The 20760-nt window shown below is 40.8% G+C and overlaps 2 protein-coding genes across 7 annotated transcripts; both read left to right on the top strand.

The window, feature by feature from the left end:
* Positions 1-66: 66 nt before the first annotated feature.
* Positions 67-3290, top strand: gpatch11 (G patch domain containing 11). 2 transcript variants are annotated; one of them, XM_079472829.1, is made up of 8 exons: positions 67-337; positions 705-931; positions 1292-1333; positions 1424-1544; positions 1619-1709; positions 1863-1976; positions 2048-2129; positions 2521-3290. In XM_079472829.1, exons 1-8 carry the CDS (start codon positions 288-290, stop codon positions 2577-2579), a joined length of 786 nt encoding a protein of 261 aa, XP_079328955.1. In that variant the 5' UTR covers positions 67-287; the 3' UTR covers positions 2580-3290. The 2 variants fall into 2 exon arrangements, with proteins under 2 accessions (XP_079328955.1, XP_079328956.1); XM_079472830.1 differs by having other exon boundaries at positions 169-337; positions 504-931; positions 2521-3107.
* A 512-nt stretch (positions 3291-3802) lies between these two features.
* Positions 3803-18105, top strand: eif2ak2 (eukaryotic translation initiation factor 2-alpha kinase 2). 5 transcript variants are annotated; one of them, XR_013787557.1, is made up of 23 exons: positions 3810-4088; positions 4212-4338; positions 5388-5440; positions 5549-5704; positions 5790-5919; positions 5998-6038; positions 6141-6240; positions 10569-10621; positions 10730-10885; positions 10971-11100; positions 11179-11219; positions 11322-11421; positions 11529-11563; positions 11637-11688; positions 11838-11914; positions 11992-12111; positions 12347-12472; positions 13210-13417; positions 13505-13642; positions 13726-13824; positions 13914-13976; positions 14073-14853; positions 15745-18105. XR_013787557.1 is itself a non-coding variant. In XM_079472780.1 (22 exons), exons 1-22 carry the CDS (start codon positions 3976-3978, stop codon positions 14178-14180), a joined length of 2223 nt encoding a protein of 740 aa, XP_079328906.1. In that variant the 5' UTR covers positions 3803-3975; the 3' UTR covers positions 14181-17633. The 5 variants fall into 5 exon arrangements, 4 of the variants coding, with proteins under 4 accessions (XP_079328906.1, XP_079328905.1, XP_079328907.1 ...); XM_079472780.1 differs by having other exon boundaries at positions 3803-4088; positions 11325-11421; positions 14073-17633; XM_079472779.1 differs by having other exon boundaries at positions 14073-17633.
* Positions 18106-20760: the final 2655 nt, after the last annotated feature.

Raw genomic sequence — 20760 nt, 5'->3', positions numbered from 1 at the left:
CCTTACCCCAAAACACCCAACGCTCAGGCCGGACACATTTACTGAAGCTCCGTGTTCCAGCCGGACACATTTACTGAAGCTCCGCGTCCCAGCCGGACACATTTACTGAAGCTCCGCGTTCCAGCCGGACACATTTACTGAAGCTCCGTGTTCCAGCCGGACACATTTACTGAAGCTCCGTGTTCCAGCCGGATATATTTACTGAACGGAACAATCTCAGACGTTACAAACATTAGAAGTAGAATTTATTTTCTTAATTCTTCATTTTAGGTCATAACGTTACTCAAATGGCTGATGGCGAAGATGACTACATGTCTGATGCGTTTCTCAACCAAATGTGAGTTGTGACACAGTCGTTATATTTTCAAATAAAACATTTGATATCGTTTTGTTTGACACTCGTCTCGCTGGACATTTTTAAATGACATGATGTTGCTCTTTTAGTTTGAGATGAATGATGCATTTAAAAGCTAAATCTACAACTGCCGTATTATTCTCTATAGATATAAGATATCGTTGATTATGTCACGACGCGACTGTATCTGACCGTCTGTGAGGCCAATCAATGTCCGCACGTATACAAATCAACATATTCACATCTTTCTATATGTCGGGCATTTGATTAAGTTTGGCACTGGATCTATAAAACCATTTATAAACGTCTCATAGTTTTTATATGTTTTAATGCTTATATACACGAACAGTCCAGATGTTCGACCTGGTGTTCCGATGGTGAAACGTGCGAAAGAAGCCATGAGGAAAGAATCACTGCAAAAAGAGAAGAATATAAAGAACCGTCAGAAGAGCTTCAGGGAGCAGGAGCAGGAGAGTCGAGAAGCAGCGCTGCAGAACTCCATCAGCACTCACAATAAAGGATTTGCATTACTGCAGAAGATGGGTTATAAAGCAGGACAAGGACTCGGCAAAGAAGGCCAGTGATGCTCGACTCTTCGCTCCTGAAGTCCTCCTTTGTGTTTCATGACAAACCACTTTATTTAAAATTTGCCTTCTGTGTCATAAATTAAAACTTTTTGTTCCATAGAAAGTTTTGGTATTATTCAGGCATCCTTTAAGATTCATCATTTAAAGTATAAACTGACCACTAAATACATAAACCTTTAATACCCTTGTGTCTCCTCTGTGACGTCTGTAAATTGTTCTTGCCACAAAATAACGAAACATTTGTGTTTGTCTTGATGTTTCCCTCAATAAGGACAAGTGGTGATAACGGTATTGTGACATTTCTTATTTAATTTAAATGATAAATACCTGTTCTGTTTTCATGCTGTAGGTGCTGGACGAGTAGAGCCGGTTCCTCTGAACATTAAAACAGGTTGGTCTTTTTTATCTGCATTATCATCTTAATTAAGACGCTTTTAAGGTTTTACACACACACACACACACACACACACACGGTTTCTAGACAGAGGTGGGATTGGAATGGAAGAACTGAAGAAAAGGAAAGCTGAAGAGGAACTGCAGAACTACAGAAAGAAGGTGCAAATGAAACAGCAGGTGGAGAAGAGATCTTTGGAGGATTTCAGGTGTGATGTCACATCAAACTTGAATTTTTTTTGTGTCTTGAATGGGTTTGAATGTCAGTTTGTTTATAACACAGAGTGCGAAAAAGAACAGAAAGAGAGGAACGTCAAACGCTGATAGACCTAAACAAGAGTCAACGGGCCTGTGAACAGCTCGATGCTCAGAAGGTCATGAAATAAACATCAAAAAACAGATATTAATTTCCCTCTTCTATTCCATCATAAATACTGAATGCGATATGCCCCCATAACATTTTATATCAAATTAAATATTTACAAGCGGATCTGTGACTTTTCTGTTTGTGATTTTCTTGATTTTAGGGTGTATCTGTTCCCAGGGACAGCTGGTACTGGCCCGAAGTCCTGAAAGACGAAGAGGCAGAGCTTGAGGAGGAAGACACATCCGACGACAGTGAGGACGAGGACGAATTAACTGTGAGTTTCACCGTAACACGATGTATCTTTAATAAAATATCAGATTTTCACACTGTTATCTTCATTTACAGTCTTATGACAAGCTGCAGTTTCTGACGTCATATTTGCGAGGAGTTCATTCTTACTGTATATGGTGTGGGACAGCATACAATGGTCAGTAAGGGTAATGTTAAGAGAATACACATAAACTCCATATGTCTTCTCATGCAGGTAACTGTACATCATATAATGTGTGATAGTAAACTCTGACTGATGTTGTTTTTACTGTCTTTTTTTTATAACATTCATTTGAACTAAATGGCTGTTTCTCTTATTTCTGTTCAGTCCCAAATGAAAAAATAAGATTGATTTCATGAATAAATATTTAATACTATCCAAAATATGTAGTTTATATCTACATTTGGATGCATTATGTCTATTTAATATAATAGGTAGTATGAGACACACACACACAGAGCTAATAAAAGCAAACCTTTACAGTTTTATAATCATATAGATTTTAGTCATACTTGACAACTTAAAGCAAAGTGTTGTTCTTCAACAGATGAAGATGACCTGAAGTCAAACTGTCCGGGTGACACGGCTGCTGATCACGATGACTAACCAAGATCCATCTGGACTTTACTTTTAAACCCTCTGTTTAATATCCATGTTTTATTTAAATGTCAAGTGTTGTATTGAAATAAGTAAAGATATTTTGAGATGTAATTAAGTGTTTGTGAAGCTGTCATTCAACGATTGGATCGACGTAATGCTCACTCAGCTCCAAATGCTTAGAAATGAATGACTGTTTATTAAATAGGTTATACTGTCTGATAAGTTAACGTTAACCCAGTGCATTATGAGAAAGTTTCATTGACACTAGTAATACGATCTAAACATAAACAAACATTAGGGGGAGTTTACAATATAGGATATTAAAGAAATCACACATTTTCAGAGCCTTTTGTTTCAAAGTAAGTCGAATTGCTTTCAATATGTTCTATTTATTTTTTAAATGATATGAAACGGGTTTCTTCCAGAAAATGTACATCTGTTTACATGAAATTTTGCTAACAAAAGTACCCAATTAATTATATAAATACAATGGCTAGTATGATAAACTCTCTGATTCTCCAAAACAATTTTGTTTTCCAAAACAAAATCGCACAAATGGGCATAACTGAACGACAGTTTATAAGCAATTCATACTAAATTTGTAATATCGTTTTAAAGTTTCATAAGGAAAGATTCTGTGGGGGAGATTTTATGAATACGTTTTATTATAAGAAAAGTTTGGCGTCAGCGTGCGCAGAATCCGATTGGTCGTTTTTTTAAATGCTTTATTGAACATTTTGCTATAACAAAACAATGTTACAACAGAAACTTAACAAAGAAACACTTAGATTAATGAAAAAATAAGAATAATAATAAAACAGATCAAGAACAAATACAGGAGAGGGAGTTACACAAATAATACAAATAAAAAAAATTACAAATTAAATCGGTTGAAAAGCATAAGCAGTGCAAATTTTACAAACCTTTGTGCTTTCATATTGGAAGAAAACAATTGTTTTTAAATAAAGTTTTATCTCTAGTAGAAAAACTATAAAAATAGTTTTTTTCTTATTAGAAAATTTACATTTATGTATATAAAATTTACACAGAGAAAGAATTAGGTTGATTATAAAACAAGCATTTTGATCACCTTCAAAAAATCCAGGAATAACAGTTTTTGGGTTCATAACAAAACCCTTCAAAATAGTATTTGAAATAAACAAACCAACATGTTTCCAATCCGATTGGTCGTTTCGGTGTTTAGTCTTTCAGTGATGACGTCAGGACGCGGAAATCGAAACTTAACGTGAAGAAAATGAAAGCGTGACTGTTGTGAACGTGAGCTGACATCTGTTTTTGCCGTTAATATTAAACTACCATTGATTATAAAAGTTATCATTTATTCATAAATGATTCATTTATTTAAGAGTTTTTAACTTACAGCAGAAGGTTTTTGAGAGTAATGGAGATTCTTAAATTGGGTTACGTTTCCAAACTGAATGAATACCAACAGAAGACAGGAGTCAAGGTGCAATACGAAGAAGGATCGACGGAGGGTCCGAGTCACGATAAAACGTATGTAATCACTCACTCACTCACAAACACGGTTGATAAGATATTTATTAGGTGAAAGTACTTCAGACTATTGCATGACTCGAGAATGTAATGAATCCATGTATTGAATGAATACTCGTTTAGGTTTACTTGTACAACAGTTGTGAACGGCACGCGCTATACTGAAGCCACAGGAAAAAATAAGAGAGAAGCGAAACACAACGCGGCCAGAAACGCCTTTACTGCCATCACATCAACACACGACACGCCTGTAAGAGACACACACACATCAACACACGACACATCTTTAAGACACACACACAACACACCTGTAAGAGACACACACACATCAACACACGACACGCCTGTAAGAGACACACACAACACACCTGTAAGAGACACACACACATCAACACACAACACGCCTGTAAGAGACACACACACATCAACACACAACACATCTGTAAGAGACACACACACATCAACACACAACACACCTGTAAGAGACACACACACATCAACACACAACACATCTGTAAGAGACACACACAACACACCTGTAAGAGACACACACACATCAACACACAACACACCTGTAAGAGACACACACACATCAACACACGACACGCCTGTAAGAGACACACACACATCAACACACGACACATCTTTAAGACACACACACAACACACCTGTAAGAGACACACACACATCAACACACGACACGCCTGTAAGAGACACACACAACACACCTGTAAGAGACACACACACATCAACACACAACACGCCTGTAAGAGACACACACAACACACCTGTAAGAGACACACACACATCAACACACAACACATCTGTAAGAGACACACACACATCAACACACAACACACCTGTAAGAGACACACACACATCAACACACAACACATCTGTAAGAGACACACACAACACACCTGTAAGAGACACACACACATCAACACACAACACACCTGTAAGAGACACACACACCAACACACAACACATCTGTAAGAGACACACACAACACACCTGTAAGAGACACACACAACACATCTGTAAGAGACACACACATCAACACACAACACACCTGTAAGAGACACACACACACAACAACACACCTGTAAGAGACACACACACATCAACACACAACACACCTGTAAGAGACACACACACACACACACATTTAAGGTAAAGAGGCCGCAGCTAAATATGTTTATGACACAAACACTGAGGTACACACAGACGATATTCACTTCTGAAAGCTCTGATGAGAAGATAGATGTGTTTGATCTGTTATGTGTTTTTGTGTTGAAGGGTCATGATAAGAACTACAGTAATACACCTGGATCAGAGATGTCCGCTCTCAGGTAATGACGGACATGATTGACAGTAATAATCATCATATGAGCAGCTTGTTTTTGTGTTGGTGACACACACCGCTTGAGTCATTCATGTGAGAGTCTTATTGTCTTAAGTGCAAACACGGATCATATGAGTTTGGCTGAAGATTCTCGAAGCCCCACGCCTGACAACATAAACTACAAAGCATACCTCAATGAATACTGCCAGAAACATAAACGTGTCATAGATTATAAATTAATTGACAAGAGAGGAGCCGCTCACACCCCAGAGTGAGTCTTTAACACAACATCACAGTGACAGCACTTGAAACAAGTCAACAAAGACAGAACGACAATCTGATGTTTGCTTCTTCAGGTTTGTGTTTAAGGTTGTTATTGACAAGAGAGAGTTTTCTGAGGGATACGGAAAGAGTTCAAGAGAAGCCAAACAGCACGCGGCTCAGAAGGCATGGACAGAACTTCAGCGTTCAGACGGGAACACACAGGCATGACATCTTCTGTGATGTTTGTAGAGATCAGTTACGTATGTTCATCCACATTAAACATATGGTTATATTTGACAGAGCCCTGAAGAGGACACGTCTTCATTAGCCATGCAAATACAGTGAGTTCATAAAGTGAAAGCATTTAAAGAATGAATGACACTTATGTTGAAGACTAAATGTAAATGACACTTTTGCTCTGTTTTGACTCTGTTTGTCTTCAGTAGTAAATCTGCAGAATCACAGATGTGTACTTCAGTCTCCAGCCCAAGTGGCTCTGTTTTGTTCAGAGATCCTGTCAGTTCTCCAAAGTCCATCAGTCCAGTATGTGTCTTTTCAGTTGATAAAAGATGACACACAATGATCTATTTGATCACGCACACACACACACACACACACATTTGGTTTTTTATCTCTGTGGGGACCGTCCATAGGCATAATGATTTTTCTGCTATACAAACTTTATATTTATCCCCTGAACCTAAAGATTCTAGAAAACATTTTGCCTTCGTAGATTTTCAAAAAATATTCTTCTGTACGATTTATAACATTCATCCTCAATTGGTAGACCGTAGGCCGGATCCAGACCTTTGCTTCATTCCACCCGGACCGCGAGACCATTTTAAACATTTGACTGTGATCGGTTGTTTGAATTGAGCAGCCTGTCTGCACAATGAAGAATAACATCACACGCGCTCTCATAAACATTTATGTGATTGAGGGTATGCATTGACATCACTTTCCCACATGGACACGCCCCCTTGAGCGTCAGGACACGCTCCCCTGAGTGGTAAAACATTCAGCGAAACAAAGAAACCGGGATTAAAACACGCAATTATTTGCTGAAAATACAAGCAGATGGACTCGACGGCGATCCTTACGACTTCCGATAACTTTCAAAGGAATCCGGAAATGTTGCGTGGAATTGCGTTTCCTGATATTGTCATTTTGCGAAGTGTTTTGCCCCTCACAGGGGCACGCTCTGGCATGCTCACGTAGTAAAGTGACGACATGTCCATACCTTCTATTGATCCTTTGCAGCTATATCCTCTTATATCTAGCGCCGTCAAGCGTGCTTCCTGTGAACTCTTTCCGCTCCGCGCGCACTGCTTCTTTCTCGCCAAAGACATGAAGAGTAGCAAACACTTGCTTATTTTGACAACTCAGAGGAGGTAAATGGAGACACAACAGTAAACAAAATGCAGCAATTTTAAAGTATTTGTATTGGTCAGTCTGTTTACTGTTTGCTATATATCTCCAACCTTTCGACCAGATTTGTGATATTTTATGAACCATGACTGTAATGATCCATAAAAGGGAAGGAAGGAGGCGGGAACTGGCAAACGTTGTACAAACTTTAATCAAATGAAACAAACAATAAACACGGAAGTAAAAGACCGGTAGCCATCTCACGGTAGACTGCCGGCCAAAGAACATAAACACAAACTTAACACATGTCCGGGCCCGGTCCTCACTCGTCAACAGTCCTGCCGCTCGTCCTCTTAAGCTCCCGATCTCCTCCGTGATAGATGCGGGACCGGTGCGTGCACAGCTGATTCCAACTATCACTCACGTCACCGGCCACGGCACTCGTCCCGCCTTCCTCGCCACAATAACGTATTATCTACATTTAGCATTAGCATTATTGGTCAGCATGTAGACATTTGTGACCTTGTGAAAAATCAGGCTAACATCTCATAATATAATTAATTACTAGATAACAAGCATCAAAGATTCATTTCAATTATTAATTTCACTAAGATTTCAATCTTTAAATTGCATTATTCAGTCAATATTGAATATATTGTTATATTTTCACAGAATATTCTGTAGGATAGTTTTATGTAGAAAACAGTAAAAAGACTTGTGCTGGGTTTTCACAAGCGTCACATTTTATAATGAACAATGTTCTAATTCTAATATTTTAAGATAGAAGTAGTTCTGGTAGGAATGGCAGGGAAAGGCTCATTTAGTAAGTACATTTGTTTTCTGTTAATGATTAGAGCATTTTAATTGTTACATTTGTTGTTTGTATGTTTGTCAGTGGTTGTTTTATTTACAAATATGAATTATCAGACTTCTATTAAGACAGCTTTCCCCTAAAGCCACACAGCCTACAATCAAACATACCGTGGATATAAAAATATATATAAATGGCCTGATAAAAGATGATATCTTATCATACACTCACCTAAAGGATGATTAGGAACACCTGTTCAATTTCTCATTAATGCAATTATCTAATCAACCAATCACATTGCAGTTGCTTCAATAGATTTAGGGGTGTGTTCCTGGTCAAGACAATCTCCTGAACTCCAAACTGAATGTCAGAATGGGAAAGAAAGGTGATTCAAGCAGTTTTAAGCGTGGCATGGTTGTTGGTGCCAGACGGCCCGGTCTGAGTATTTCACAATCTGCTCATTTACTGGGATTTACACGCACAACCATTTCTATGGTTTACAAAGAATGGTGTGAAAATGGAAAAACATCCAGTATGCGGCAGTCCTGTGGGAGAAAATGCCTTGTTGATGCTAGAGGTCAGAGGAGAATGGGCCGACTGATTCAAGCTGATAGAAGATCAACTTTGACTGAAATATCCACTCGTTACATCAGAGGTATGCAGCAAAGCATTTGTGAAGCCACAACACGCACAACCTTGAGGCGGATGGGCTACAACAGCAGAAGACTCCACCGGGTACCCCTCATCTCCACTACAAATAGGAAAAAGAGGCTACAATTTGCACAAGCTCACCAAAATTGGACAGTTGAAGACTGGAAAAATGTTGCCTGGTCTGATGAGTCTCGATTTCTTCAGACATTCAGATGGTAGAGTCAGGATTTGGCGTAAACAGAATGAGAACATGGATCCATCATGCCTTGTTACCACTGTGCAGGCTGGTGGTGGTGTTGTAATGGTGTGGGGGATGTTTTCTTGGCACACTTTAGGCCCCTTAGTGCCAATTGGGCATCGTTTAAAAGCCACGGCCTAACTGAGAGCATTGTTTCTGACCATGTCCATCCCTTTATGACCACCATGTACCCATCCTCTGATGGCTACTTCCAACAGGATAATGCACCATGTGACAAAGCTCCAATCATTTTCAAATTGCTTTCTTGAACACGACATGAGTTCACTGTAGTAAAATGGCCCCCACAGTCACCAGATCTCAACCCAATAGAGCATCTTTGGGATGTGGTGGAACATGAGCTTCGTGCCCTGGATGTGCATCCCACAAATCTCCATCAACTGCAAGATGCCATCCTATCAATATGGGCCAACATTTCTGCAGAATGCTTTCAGCACCTTGTTAAATCAATGCCACGTAGAATTAAGGCAGTTCTGAAGGAGAAAGGGGGTCAAACACAGTATTAGTATGGTGTTCCAAATAATCCTTTAGGTGAGTGTGTGTATATATATATATATATATAACTGGGATCATTTAAAAAAAATTATCATCTATATACAGACTGGACCTCTTTGAACTTTAATTTAATACGCCTGATTTATATGCTTTTTTGCCCATGAGGACCTCAGTTTTGGTCCCCACGTTGACATTTGTCCCCTTGAGTTTGTGTGCCTTCAGGTATAGGTTCCCACCGGGATATAAAAACAAGACCACATCCACACACACACAACACACCTGTAAGAGACACACACACACACACACACACACACATCAACCCACGACACCCCTGTAAGAGACACACACATCAACACACAACACATCTGTAAGAGACACACACAACACACCTGTAAGAGACACACACACATCAACACACAACACACCTGTAAGAGACACACACACAGACAACACAGCTGTAAGAGACACACACATCAACACACAACACCTGTAAGAGACACACACAACACACATGTAAGAGACACACACACACAACACATCTGTAAGAGAAACACACACACACAACACATCTGTAAGAGACACACACATCAACACACAACACACCTGTAAGAGACACACACATCAACACACACACAACACACCTGTAAGAGACACACACAACACATCTGTAAGAGAAACACACACACAACACACCTGTAAGAGACACACACACACACAACACATCTGTAAGAGACACACACATCAACACACAACACACCTGTAAGAGACACACATCAACACACAACAACACACCTGTAAGAGACACACACAACACATCTGTAAGAGAAACACACACACAACACACCTGTAAGAGACACACACACACACAACACATCTGTAAGAGACACACACATCAACACACAACACACCTGTAAGAGACACACATCAACACACAACAACACACCTGTAAGAGACACACACAACACATCTGTAAGAGAAACACACACACAACACACCTGTAAGAGACACACACATCAACACACAACACACCTGTAAGAGACACACACACACACAACACATCTGTAAGAGACACACACATCAACACACAACACACCTGTAAGAGACACACACATCAACACACCTGTAAGAGACACACACACACAACACACACTTAAGGTAAAGAGGCCGCAGCTAAATATGTTTATGAGGATTTAAACACAAACACTGAGGTACACACAGACGATATTCACTTCTGAAAGCTCTGATGAGAAGATAGATGTGTTTGATCTGTTATGTGTTTTTGTGTTGAAGGGTCATGATAAGAACTACAGTAATACACCTGGATCAGAGATGTCCGCTCTCAGGTAATGACGGACATGATTGACAGTAATAATCATCATATGAGCAGCTTGTTTTTGTGTTGGTGACACACACCGCTTGAGTCATTCATGTGAGAGTCTTATTGTCTTAAGTGCAAACACGGATCATATGAGTTTGGCTGAAGATTCTCGAAGCCCCACGCCTGACAACATAAACTACAAAGCATACCTCAATGAATACTGCCAGAAACATAAACGTGTCATAGATTATAAATTAATTGACAAGAGAGGAGCCGCTCACACCCCAGAGTGAGTCTTTAACACAACATCACAATGACAACACTTGAAACAAGTCAACAAAGACAGAAAGACAATCTGATGTTTGCTTCTTCAGGTTTGTGTTTAAGGTTGTTATTGACAAGAGAGAGTTTTCTGAGGGATACGGAAAGAGTTCAAGAGAAGCCAAACAGCACGCGGCTCAGAAGGCATGGACAGAACTTCAGCGTTCAGACGGGAACACACAGGCATGACATCTTCTGTGATGTTTGTAGAGATCAGTTACGTATGTTCATCCACATTAAACATATGGTTATATTTGACAGAGCCCTGAAGAGGACACGTCTTCATTAGCCATGCAAATACAGTGAGTTCATAAAGTGAAAGCATTTAAAGAATGAATGACACTTATGTTGAAGACTAAATGTAAATGACACTTTTGCTCTGTTTTGACTCTGTTTGTCTTCAGTAGTAAATCTGCAGAATCACAGATGTGTACTTCAGTCTCCAGCCCAAGTGGCTCTGTTTTGTTCAGAGATCCTGTCAGTTCTCCAAAGTCCATCAGTCCAGTATGTGTCTTTTCAGTTGATAAAAGATGACACACAATGATCTATTTGATCAAATTACTTCAGTTATATTCAACATAAACATCATTTAACATTCACATGTGTTCCAGGCTATGAGCCCAATGGATGTCAAGCCGAAAATAAGGTCTCTTATTTCTTCGGCACATTTTAAATCAATATTGAATGTCATAAAGTAACATGTTTGATTTTCCTTTCAGATTAGCTGCCAATTTTCATAATTCGCCAAGCATCTCGTCCAAGACTAAAGGGGTATCAAAACATCATTACCAGCAACAGTCAAATCAAGCTAGCAAATAAAATGTGCAAGAAAATCATCATTTGTTGGAAATTTAATTTTAAGTAAACTTTTTAAAGCCAGTTCTATCTCGAAACTTAAAAAATAGTTTTCCTTTCTCCAGGATGGTTCTAACATGAACACAACCAACCAAACAAAACCATCATCAAATCACACTGTAACTCAAGCTGTAAAATCACGGTAAATACTCACCAGATCAGTGTTTAAGCATCTTTGAAAGGAAATGTGTTGAAGCTAATGCATCCCACTCTTTGTAGGTTTTTAGAAGAATTCGATTCAATAAGTCCAATTGGCAAAGGTGGTTTTGGACGTGTTTTTAAGGCAAGAAGGAAGCTGGAGAATCAATACTTTGCTGTGAAGATTGTAAAGGTTACAAAGTAAGTCCATGAGAATAAATGACAACTGACATGAGGCAGACATCTGAAACGCATTCACACAACTGAGAACTGATGTAACACATGGCTACTGAATCATAAAACACACTGTACTGAATCTCGTAGTTTGTGTGTTTGTGTATGTAAACTCATCTGCAGCTATTCTGTTCATACATCTAATGGATTTATAATGTAAACGCTATGTTATCATATTGCAACACTACAACATTCTCCGCAGAAAATCTCGGCGCGAAGTTTCTGCTTTATCAAAACTGAATCATCCCAATATCGTCCATTACAACACATGTTGGGAGGAGGAGACGACGTACCGCCTTGAATGTTCCGAGAGCAACAGCACTTCAGAGTAAAACACCACCAAACCTCATTTATCCAGACTTACAACACCCAACAACATATACAACACAGCATACAAACACAAGTGTGCTATTATACTGCTTTTAAATGTCACACACACGTATACTTGATTCATACTGAAAGAAAGGCTTTAAATCTACCTGAAATGCTCTTTAGGGAACGGAACATTTTAAGTATAACTAGGAACAATGAAATGTACTTAAAGTTTACCATTAATATATGACTTAAGGGTGTTAAGTTCACCCAAAGAAAAGAAAACTTTCAACTATACTTGCATTATAAAAAAACTAGTAATTTACTGAGAGAGTGTACTTACTTCAAAGTGTACTTTCATCAACTAAAACATGTGCTTACAAGTAAGTTTTAAACTAGTGTGCTGAAAGTTTGAAAGACTTAACTGTACTTGGAGGAACTAAAAAGTGGGCCAATTTTATTCTCAAGTAGTATCCCAGATAGCACAGGTACATCTGTAAGATGTCTCCTAAAGAGCTGGTGTACATCGATTCTAAATCATATACATCTTACAGACGTCTTCTAGAGGTCTATATGACAGCTGAGCAAACAACATCTGCCAGATGTACATGTGCTGAAATAGTGCTTCGGTTTACAAGTATACTACTAGTACGTTGATAAATGTACTTACTCCATAAAGAAAAGGTTCACAGATAGTATACTGTACTTGAGCAAATTAAGTGAGTTATGACCTGATGTGTTGTTGTCGTTTAGCTCTGGCAGCAGTCCGGAAACAAAGTTCCTGTACATTCAGATGGAGTTGTGCGAGGGAAAAACTCTTCAAGCGTGGATCAATGAGAGAAACTCTGATGACAGAGACACAGAAACAGAGAGAAGAAAAGACGCCACACACATCTTTCATCAGATCCTACAGGCTGTAGAGTACATTCATTCTAAAGATCTGATCCACAGAGACATGAAGGTGAAACACCTCCACCCTAACATCCAAAACACTCCTATGATTCTTACACATACAGTATGTGGACTCATGCGCTTCTCTTTGCTTTAGCCTGCTAATATAATGTTTGGCAGTGAGGGGGGGGTGAAGGTGGGAGATTTCGGTCTGGTGACGGTGGTTGATAATGATGACGAGCAACAACAGAGAAGTAGAAGTACAGGAACCCATTCTTACATGAGTCCAGAACAGGTGTGTAGATTCATCACGTGTCGTGTCAGTTTAACACGTGTGTTTCTGATGTTTCTGCTGTTTCTGCTCTTCTCAATGTTCAGCACACTCAGATATATGATCAAAAAGTGGATATTTTTGCTCTGGGTATCATCTACTTTGAACTCCTCTGGAAACTTAGAACCAGCAATGAAAGGGTCAAGGTTTGGTTCATGGCGTTTTCTTTATCCTATTGAGCATTTTCTTATAATTACTATATTCTCTAATAAAGAAATATTTTTATGACTTTAAGATTTGGGGAGATCTAAAAATAAGGATATTTCCACCTCAGTTCTCTGAGAAATTTGCGTCTGATGTAAGTATATTTATTTCAGTTTTTAAGAGTCAAGACTGATGACATTGTGTCACATGATCTAACGTGATGTCTCTCTTCTCACGGGTGATACAACAGCACAAGCTCATACACAAAATGCTGAATGACAACTCTAAAGACAGACCAGAGGCTAAAGAACTGATCTTACAGCTGCGTTACTGTCCCACAGTCTTCAAGAACAACTGACCATCACTCAAACCTGTTGAAACGAGGAAAGACATTTGGGTTTATATTATCTACAGTATGAGCACTAAGTCACCTCACAAAGTACACATGACTGTATTTAATTCAGATCTGAAATGGATTGTTTGAAACTTTTAATGCGGCTATAGTCTGACAGCAGGTATGCATGCGTTCATTTAGCAGACACTTTTATCCAAAGCAATTTACAATGAGCACAGGACACAAAACTAGGTGTAGAAGCAGAATTATGAACAGCATGAGTGATTTGCACAAAATCTTGGTTTTAAAATGTCAAACGTGATTTTCTTAATAACGCTTGTATCAACAAATTCCCTTTATATTAATTTAAAACAAGATATGACATATTTAAAGGCATTAATTTCTAAGCTTTTACTGACAGTTTAACACAATGTTAAACATAAAAATGACCTTAATTCTCATTACCGTAACCATTTAAAACTGTCAATCTCACAGCATGCTTTGCCAATAACAAGCAAGGCCATGACGCCTAAATATGTTTTTATTTATCATACAGAATAAGACATGAATTCATTATATTTTAATAGAATATTGTCAGGATGATGATGCCTAGCTGCTTCTCTGCCGTGTTCTTTGGACTCCACCTACAGGTGTGCTGTGGCTACTGCGCGATTAATCCGCCGGATTGGGCTCACAGGTGTGCTGTGGCTACTGGGCGATTAACCCGCCGGATTGGGCTCACAGGTGTGCTGTGGCTACTGCGCGATTAATCCGCCGGATTGGGCTCAAAGGTGTGCTCAGGCTACTGCGGGATTAATCCGCCGGATTGGCCTCACAGTGTGCTGAGGCTACTGCGGGATTAATCCACCGGATTGGGCTCACAGTGTGCTCAGGCTGCTGCGGTATTAATCCGCCGGATTGGGCTCACAGGTGTGCTGTGGCTACTGCAGGATTAATCCGCCGGATTGGGCTCACAGGTGTGCTCAGGCTACTGCGGTATTAATCCACCGGATTGGGCTCACAGGTGTGCTGTGGCTACTGCAGGATTAATCCGCCGGATTGGGCTCACAGGTGTGCTCAGGCTACTGCGGTATTAATCCACCGGATTGGGCTCACAGGTGTGCTGTGGCTACTGCAGGATTAATCCGCCGGATTGGGCTCACAGGTGTGCTGTGGCTACTGCGCGATTAATCCGCCGGATTGGGCTCACAGGTGTGCTGTGGCTACTGCGCGATTAATCCGCCGGATTGGGCTCACAGGTGTGCTGTGGCTACTGCAGGATTAATCCGCCGGATTGGGCTCACAGGTGTGCTCAGGCTACTGCGGTATTAATCCACCGGATTGGGCTCACAGGTGTGCTGTGGCTACTGCAGGATTAATCCGCCGGATTGGGCTCACAGGTGTGCTCAGGCTACTGCGGTATTAATCCACCGGATTGGGCTCACAGGTGTGCTGTGGCTACTGCGCGATTAATCCGCCGGATTGGGCTCACAGGTGTGCTCAGGCTACTGCGGTATTAATCCACCGGATTGGGCTCACAGGTGTGCTGTGGCTACTGCAGGATTAATCCGCCGGATTGGGCTCACAGGTGTGCTGTGGCTACTGCGGGATTAATCCGCCGGATTGGGCTCAAAGGTGTGCTCAGGCTACTGCTGGATTAATCCGCCGGATTGGCCTCACAGGTGTGCTGAGGCTACTGCGGGATTAATCCGCCGGATTGGGCTCAAAGGTGTGCTCAGGCTACTGCAGGATTAATCCGCCGGATTGGGCTCACAGGTGTGCTCAGGCTACTGCGGTATTAATCCACCGGATTGGGCTCACAGGTGTGCTGTGGCTACTGCAGGATTAATCCGCCGGATTGGGCTCACAGGTGTGCTGTGGCTACTGCGGGATTAATCCGCCGGATTGGGCTCAAAGGTGTGCTCAGGCTACTGCGGGATTAATCCGCCGGATTGGCCTCACAGGTGTGCTGAGGCTACTGCGGGATTAATCCGCCGGATTGGGCTCAAAGGTGTGCTGTGGCTACTGCAGGATTAATCCGCCGGATTGGGCTCACAGGTGTGCTCAGGCTACTGCGGTATTAATCCACCGGATTGGGCTCACAGGTGTGCTGTGGCTACTGCAGGATTAATCCGCCGGATTGGGCTCACAGGTGTGCTCAGGCTACTGCGGTATTAATCCACCGGATTGGGCTCACAGGTGTGCTGTGGCTACTGCAGGATTAATCCGCCGGATTGGGCTCACAGGTGTGCTGTGGCTACTGCAGGATTAATCCGCCGGATTGGGCTCACAGGTGTGCTCAGGCTACTGCGGTATTAATCCGCCGGATTGGGCTCACAGGTGTGCTGTGGCTACTGCGGGATTAATCCGCCGGATTGGGCTCAAAGGTGTGCTCAGGCTACTGCGGGATTAATCCGCCGGATTGGCCTCACAGGTGTGCTGAGGCTACTGCGGGATTAATCTGCCGGATTGGGCTCAAAGGTGTGCTCAGGCTACTGCGGGATTAATCCGCCGGATTGGGCTCACAGGTGTGCTGTGGCTACTGCGGGATTAATCCGCCGGATTGGGCTCAAAGGTGTGCTCAGGCTACTGCGGGATTAATCCGCCGGATTGGGCTCACAGGTGTGCTGTGGCTACTGCAGGATTAATCCGCCGGATTGGGCTCACAGGTGTGCTGAGGCTACTGCGGGATTAATCCGCCGGATTGGGCTCAAAGGTGTGCTCAGGCTACTGCGGGATTAATCCGCCGGATTGGGCTCACAGGTGTGCTGTGGCTACTGCGGGATTAATCCGCCGGATTGGGCTCAAAGGTGTGCTCAGGCTACTGCGGGATTAATCCGCCGGATTGGGCTCACAGGTGTGCTGTGGCTGCTGCAGGATTAATCCGCCGGATTGGGCTCACAGGTGTGCTCAGGCTACTGCGGGATTAATCCACCGGATTGTGCTCACAGTGTGCTTGTGTTTTTTAAAGCGGCATGGATTCCTTCTAGAAAGGCACAATTATCTTGGAACGGTGTGAACGCACAGTTACTGAAGGGGAACGTTTAGTCTTTTCATTGTTCTTTCATGTTTGGACTCGTTGAATTTGAAATGGCTCAGCGGCCTTTAAAAGAAATCATTGTTGCTGTGTCTCTGTTTCTCTGTTACTCCACTATCACTCCCTCCGAATCAGCCAGGAACCTTGGAGTCGTATTTGATGAACAGCTGTCCTTCAATGATTACATTGCAAAGACAACGTGATCATGCCGATATGCCTTATTCAACATTAGAAAGGTTAGACCCTACCTCACTGAGCATGCGGCACAACTCCTTGTCCAGGCCCTGGTCATCTCAAGGTTGGACTACTGCCATTATTCATTCTCCTACACAACTCCTTCCTGGTGGAACATTCTTCCCAATGCGGTCCGGTCAACCACATCTCTCACAACCTTCAAAAAACGACTTAAAACACATCTCTTCTGTGAATACTTAACAGACAAATGAAAAAAAAACTTACACTAACCCTCTTCTCTCAACAGGTAGTGTTCTAGCGTCTGTTGAAACTAGTATCTTTGCATTAGCACCTATTGTACTATTGCTCTTTGTATGATATATAGCTTATTGATCCCTGAACTCTTTGTAAGACGCTGTGGATAAAAGCATCTGCTTAATGACTAAACATGCTATATGTCAAACATGTTACATTTCTTTAACTGTGGAAACGACCTGTATCAGTCATGAGAAGGGATAAAGTGGACACAGTAGCCATTTGAAAAATACTTGTAGATGTTTGTTTCTTCACATAAAATCAAACCGAAATGTTTTATTATTCAAATCTTTACTGCGAGGATGTTTCAGTTGTTGTGTTTATGTGTGAGACGAACCAACTGTATTAAACGACACTGTTTGCATATTTTGACCTTTCACAATTGAAATTCACGGTTTAGAATAAAAAATATATATATAATCTTATATTTTAGGATTTTCTTATCATTCAGCTGAAACTTTTATCCAAAGATAGACGAAGATTTTCGGAAAAATAAAGCAATAATTTGATCAATCATTTATTGATGTTAAAGTCATATCTTTACCATTTAAGTGTGTGATTTCAGCTAAAAAGGAAAGTGTTGTATTCATTCATTTATGTTTCTACTCTTGTCAGTCGGTTGTGTGTATGTTATGACCTGTGCTGATGTACATCAGAAGTTGATTGAATGGAAATAGATTTAGAAGATTGAAAGTCTGTTCTTTAGAATCCCTGAAACTCGTGTAAATGTTTCAAGAGTAAAGTGAGGCATTGGAGGCATTTTTGCTGTAATGATATATTTGTCCATTGGATGGCACTATGGTAAATTCCCAGGGTAATGACGGTATATTAGGGTGATGGGAGAATGAGATAACAGGTGTCTATAGGAAGCACACAGTTGTTTCATGATGTTAAAAAGGCTGTTAGGACTATTGGACCAAGTTGGACCGTCGGCTGTGTCCAGGTATGGATTTTCTGTGAGTGTGAACCAAACATATCGACACCACAGGAAGCTAATGGAAGCACAGTTTTCTTGAAGAGTTTGGGTCCAAAAAGAGACAATTCTATTTTAAAATGGTAAAAAAAAATATGTTTATTATTTTGTGATCATGTTTTTATTGTGTTAGTTAACTGTTTTTTTGAGTTATTATGGCTTAAATCAAACAAACCAAATGTAGTTCATTGATATTAATTTGAACACACAATAAAAGAACATGATTTTTTTTAATGTTCAAAAACTGAATTATCTTAGTTACAAAACTCTTCATTCATTGAAGCCCAGTAAAGAGATGATTTGCATCTTATATAGACTCTATAACTGTTTACGCGTCAACTACCTGCTCACTCCTATCACCAATACCAGGAGTTTAATGGAAAGCTGCCAATGACCTTCACGTTTATTCTGGTTCACATGATTGGGTTTAGAGCACTATTGACTCAACACTGTTTGTATTTCTATACAGCAGATGGCAGTATTACATTACAATCTTTACAAATTTGTCAGCAAAACTTAAATTTAATTGTTTATAGTTTATAGCCTGTTTTATCAGACCAGATCTTGTGTCTGTGTAAAATTGCTGTTTGTGTTCCACAAATGGTTTACCAGCATTGGGTCATTTTAACACAGCAGTGTTCTGTCCCGTATTGACCCAGCACTGGTCCTATTCATTTTCTTTACACATTGATTTGTAGTCAAAATGTGAACAAATGTTCAGAACAGAGACATGAGATGCATGATGTTCAGAGGTCAATTAGAGGGCTTAATATCAGATTTCTAATGAAGCTCACTGTCTAATAATCGGTCTGTTTCCAACAATATGAATGAACTCACCAGTTCACCTCGCATATACATTTACATTTACATTTATTCATTTGGCAGACGCTTTTATCCAAAGCGACTTACAAGTACAGTGACACATTACTGCAGAGCAATCAGGGGTAAGGTGCCTTGCTCAAGGGCCCTTCAGTCATGACCTGCTGGCACTGAGATTTGAACCTTCTGATCACAAGCCCAACGCTCTAACCCCCAGGCCACAACAGACCCCTGCTGTCGGTTGTATAATAACTACAGATAGGGGACAGATATTGTGCGTATTTGGCATGCTGTCCCGGGGAGAGGGCTCAGAGCTCGATGGTTCCTCAGAACTTTGAGCGCCCACCCCTTGTCTGGGGAGAGGGTCCCGGGTCTAGTGTGTGCCCGGACTCAGGTTGCTCTCAGCCGTTATAATGCGGTAAATGTGGCTGATGGTGAGGAGTCGTGCTGGAGGAGGGATGCTGTGAGAGAATGAGGGAGAGGTGTCTTGTCTATTTGTTGGGGTTTTCTCCCGAGCTAAAAGATGATTGGTGAGATTGCTAATGGGAAACCAGTCGGGTTAGTTATCTGCAGGTGCTCCTCTCCGACTGTGTTAATAAAACATTGTGAGTTCGTTCTAAATTATTGTCTGATCTCGGCTGTGAGGTTTTTGTTTCTCTGTAACCTCTGTGGGAATGATGAAGTCATTTGCTTAAGCTGCTTTTCAGTTTCATTTCATCAAATAATTTTCTTCTATCTCATCACTTCAATGACATGAAATGTAATGAAAATCTAATGAAACTCTTTCTAGTTAAAGCAACCTTCTGCGTTCATTAATAATTGTAGATGTCAGGACATTCTTTAGTGTTAATACAGCAGAAGATTTATTCACCTTCAGGGTCAATGACACGAGAAACAGCAGATTCAGCAGAATCACATCCCGCTCTCATTCCTCCAGCAGCACACCTACACTACACACACTTCAATCCTAAAGAACAGAATGTACAAAACAGACATCAAAATCTCCTTGCTGAGAGAGGGAATTCTGTGAGGAGACATTTCTTCATGTTTACAGCATGTTTCTGTTAATGTAGATGTGAGTTTGTCATTGCAGCAGATATTCTTCTTCTAGTCCCTGTCATGTTTAAGTTCTCTGGCTGTGTTTTCATATGATTTCTATCAGGCAGAAATAGAAGAACTGTTTTGTATGAACCACAGAGCACTTGCAGAAGATGAATAACAGATGTGTCATTATTCTGCATTGAAAAAAAAAATTCATCAAACCTACACGCCATGTCAAGTCAATG

The sequence above is a fragment of the Barbatula barbatula genome (genome assembly GCF_947034865.1).
Source record: "Barbatula barbatula genome assembly, chromosome: 14".
In the NCBI taxonomy this organism is placed as follows: Eukaryota; Metazoa; Chordata; class Actinopteri; order Cypriniformes; family Nemacheilidae; genus Barbatula; species Barbatula barbatula.
Note: the sequence above shows the minus strand (reverse complement) of the source record. Positions and strands in the feature narration are given on the sequence as shown.